Source organism: Zalophus californianus, chromosome 2, assembly GCF_009762305.2.
Source record: "Zalophus californianus isolate mZalCal1 chromosome 2, mZalCal1.pri.v2, whole genome shotgun sequence".
Lineage (NCBI taxonomy): Eukaryota > Metazoa > Chordata > Mammalia > Carnivora > Otariidae > Zalophus > Zalophus californianus.
In genome coordinates this window covers 149,557,511-149,561,771 of record NC_045596.1, presented here as the reverse complement: position 1 = coordinate 149,561,771, position 4,261 = coordinate 149,557,511, and the positions used below count along the sequence as shown (strand labels likewise).

Genomic DNA, 4,261 nt, shown 5'->3' with positions numbered 1-4,261 from the left:
TAGTCAGTAGGATAAGCAGCACCACAGAAGTTGTAGGTTTGCCTACCACACCTTCATAAGGATGACTGGGAAAGAAAACGGTGAGTCCAAATGAACTTAGAAAATTTATTACTTACATACACAGCAAAGCAAGATCTGCATAGTGTTAGCTCCTAGGGCCACAGGATGAACCCAACCAAAGGGGCCAGATGATGGGTAGCAGGGATGTTGGGCCCCTTTGCTGCTGAGGAGTCAACTGTAAATGATAGCCAAGTGGTCTGATAGCCTGTAGCTGAACCTAAGGAGGTTGAGGTGGAAAGTCCCATGCTTTCACTTCCTGAAACCAGGGAGGTGGCTGAGAACCTGCTTCATGACTGCCCATTACAACATGGCCTTTTCCCTGTGTTTCAAGAAGAACTACATGGTCAGACTCAGTCAAGACTTCGGCCAGCCTGCTGTTAAGCCTTGTCTATGCAGTCTATGTGAGAAGCATACAAGGTCATTAGGGCCTAGGGCAGATCTGTTTCACTAAGATGTGCAGTCCAAAGAGAAAGTGAATGGGGAGTTGAAGGAATGGAAGGGTAAAGCCTAGGTGTAAAAAGATATTTCTGTAACTTGAGGCCTCTATAAATAATTAAGACATCCTTTCTACGAGGAAAGAGAGAAATCAGCACTGAGAAGAACATGGATATTACTTGGAAGTGATAAAATATATCCTAAGTTTTCATGAGAAGCTTAGCTGTCTTTAGGAAGGCAGCAGCTCAGCTTTTCAAATACAAAATCCTAAGATTCTGATGGCTTATTTAAAAAATGCTAAAAACCCACAGCTGTGGGCACATGACAGTGTCACAGAGTAATCTAAATTCCCTTGCTGTGTGAAAGATGGTGGAAAGGATGTCGAGGTCTTTCAAGTTCATTGGCACTCTCTGGTTTCTCTTGTTAGGGGTCTGGGTTTCCTTTGACACAGCATTCCAGTTGAAACATACAGTAGGCAACTAACATTTCACTTGTAGAGCACTCAAGTCTGCAGATACCATTCCCATAGCATTTCCTGTGCATTTCTGATGCCAGTGGATTCAAGCCTGGAAAGAAAATGAATGGAAAGATAATTCACTATGGGTCTTTCTGGACTATAGAATTGGTATTTCTATTTTTATCAAACTGGATTCCAAGGAGACTTGATTATAATGTTTGGTTCTATAATTGAAAAAAAAATTAACTACAGCTTTCCTCCCCTTCCCCCTCCATTCATACGTTGAAACCCTAAACTCCAATGTGGCTGTATTTAGGGAGAGGGACTCTAAGACGTAATTAAAGTTAATTGAGGTTGTAAGTGTGGGCCCCTGATCCAGTAGGACTGGTGAAGAGGTTAACTGTCTAAAAGCCAGGAAGATAGCTCTCCTCAGAAACTGAATCTGCCTGCAGTTGATCTGGGACTCTCCAGCCTCCAGAACTGTGAGAAAATACATTTTGTTTAAACCACACAATCCACAGTATTTTGTTATGGTAGTCTGAGCTAAGACAACTAATAACTTGGAAGTTTGCCCAAACTGGTCAGTTAATACACTCAAAACAATCAGGTTACCTATGCATGTAGTCATTCGCTCATTATTTAATTATGTATTCATTCCCAAACGAGTTTTCTTAAATCCAGGTGCTGTTGGGGTACAGATTTGAGTATGATATAGACGTTAAGAATTTTCAGTCTAGACAAAAAAAAAAAAAGAGAAGAAAACAAAATATCTGTGAGAGAGGAGAAAAGATGACAAGTGCAGTGAAGCATTTGCAGCATAGAATGGTGTTATGAATTCAGAGGAAGATGAAATATATTCTGAAGATTTACTACGTCTTATTGGAGCCCAAGGTATTTTGAGCTGAACTTACACTTTTGTAGACATGCTATTCTGTAGAATTATCAAAATATGAATATTCCTTTATTTCCACATGTAAGAAGGTCTTAAAAGGAAAAGAGTGTCAAATATTTGGTCTCTGTAGGAATTTTGAGCCAACACATAGTCTATGCATGTCATCATGCCCTGGAGGATAATTGTCCTATAGGGAGAAAAAGGGATCAGGGTCACTTAGCTGGAAAGATGAAAGCCTGGGCGAGGACCCCTCTTACACTGTTGGTGGGAATGCAAGCTGGTACAGCCACTCTGGAAAATAGTATGGAGGTTCCTCAAGATGTTAAGAATAGAGCTACCCTATGACCCAGCAATTGCACTACTGGGTATTTACTCCAAAGATACAAATGTAGTGATCCGAAGGGACAGGTGCACCCCAATGTTTATAACAGCAATGTCCACAATAGCCAAACTATGGAAAGAGCCCAGATGTCCATCAACAGATGAATGGATAAAGAAGATTTGGTATACACACACACACACACACACACACACACACACACACGATGGAATATTATGCAGCCATCAAAACGTGGATGGAATTAGAGGGTATTATGCTAAGCGAAATAAGTCAATCAGAGGAAAACAATTATCATATAATCTCACTGATATGTGGAATTTGAGAAACAAGGCAGAGGATCATAGGGGCAGAGAGGAAAAAATGAAACAAGATGAAACCAGAGAGAGAGACAAACCACAAGAGACTATTAATCTCAGGAAACAAACTGAGGGTTGCTGGAGTGGAGGGGGGTGGGAGGGATGGGGTGGCTGGGTGATGGACACTGGGGAGGGTATGTGTTGTGGTGAGCGCTGTGTATTGTGTAAGACTGATGAATCACAGACCTGTACCCTTGAAACAAATAATACATTATATGTTAATAATAACAAAAATGGCAATAAAAAAACATAAAAGGTGTTCCTAACATGCAAAAAAAAAAAAAAGATGAAAGCCTGAGAAGATGAAGTGTAGTGATCTGCATAACAAGGTAAGAAATTCCTATGGAAATGATGAGCTTTGGGAATGCATAAGGCACTAAAGGCAATATTGTAGATTATCTAGTTGACTGTCTAGAGGCCATGAATGCATTGCTATAAACCATAGTGGAATTGGTCCCATCAGCAGCTTCAAGAGGCCTGGATTGTATGGATTCTTAAATCCAGCCTATTGAGTCACATGACCCAAAAATCTGGTTCATCTGCCTAGAGGTTATTGAGGGAAGATGAGAAATTAAATGGGATCCTATAACATCTGGATTTGAACTGACTCTGTAGCCCTGAGTGAAGAGAATATTCAAGAAGGGATTTTTAAATTCAGTAATGAATATGGTCAAGCTAAACCATGAGACCAGTCAGTGCTCTCTCTCATGTCTCTCTACCTGCTATCTCATCTGATCAGACATTTCTTTTAGCACATAAAGCTTATTAATTCTCTTGGAACAAGCCATTCCAAATCTGTTTTTCCATGTATCTAAGGCATCTACAAATAATAAATTAACTATAAGCAATTTCAGCAAATTAGAAGGCTTAACAAATTGTGTTATCACTATTTGCTGGTTTTGACTATTATGCCTAGACATGTTCCTCACTTAGGGACAAAACCATAATGGCAAAACAGGATGGGGTATTACTAATGATGATATAATGATAGCTCTCATGAGTCTGGTACCCTATGTGCAATGTACAGGCTTATTCTATACATTATCACACTTAATCCTTGCAAGACGCTGAGGTTAGTATTGCTACTTTGCAAATGAAGAAACTAAGATTCGGAGAAGATTAGACTTTTAGACTTAAAGCTGCATGGCTAACAAAATTTGGAGAGCCAAGATTCAAGCTCAGGTCTTGCTAACGTCAGACCGGTTGATGTTATTTCCACTTTGAAAATAGAAGGGTCCATGGTGGAAAGACATTCATAGGTTTGCTTAGTGGAATTGCCCTTCTAGACAAATGACCTGGCCCCGAACCCCGCCCCGGAAAAATTCCATTTTACCTGCCAGCACTGGGTCCCAAAAGAAGAGCAAGACAAGCACAATGAGGAGAGGCTTCATGGCTGGGAGCCTCCGCTGAGGAGACTGGTGGCAGGGTCTGACTCTGGCTGTGAGAATGCAGAAAGGGAAGGTTGAGCACGCCCTCCCATACAAACCTCTCAGGTCTGGGGTATGCCCTGCTCCAGGTAGATATGCTACACTGATCTTCCCTGAGGCAGAGAAGCTGGCAATGCTTATGTGCGGAAAAAACTGACAGCCCTTTCCCCCTTTGACAGCTTTTCCTATTGACAAAGGCACTGCTCCCCGACCTGGATTTTCTAAAGATACTAATGGAGACCTGAGAACTACACTTTTTCTTTTTTTAAGTAAATAGAAATAATTTTTTTGTTA

At 40.9% G+C, this 4,261-nt stretch overlaps 1 protein-coding gene across 1 annotated transcript; it reads right to left on the bottom strand.

The window, feature by feature from the left end:
- Window positions 1–918: 918 nt before the first annotated feature.
- DEFB134 (defensin beta 134) lies at window positions 919–3,931 on the bottom strand. Its single transcript, XM_027597553.1, has 2 exons — window positions 3,874–3,931; window positions 919–1,061 (listed from the first exon to the last, which is right to left on the bottom strand). The coding sequence occupies exons 1-2, from the start codon at window positions 3,929–3,931 to the stop codon at window positions 919–921; spliced, it is 201 nt and encodes a 66-aa protein (XP_027453354.1).
- Between the last annotated feature and the right edge of the window lie 330 nt (window positions 3,932–4,261).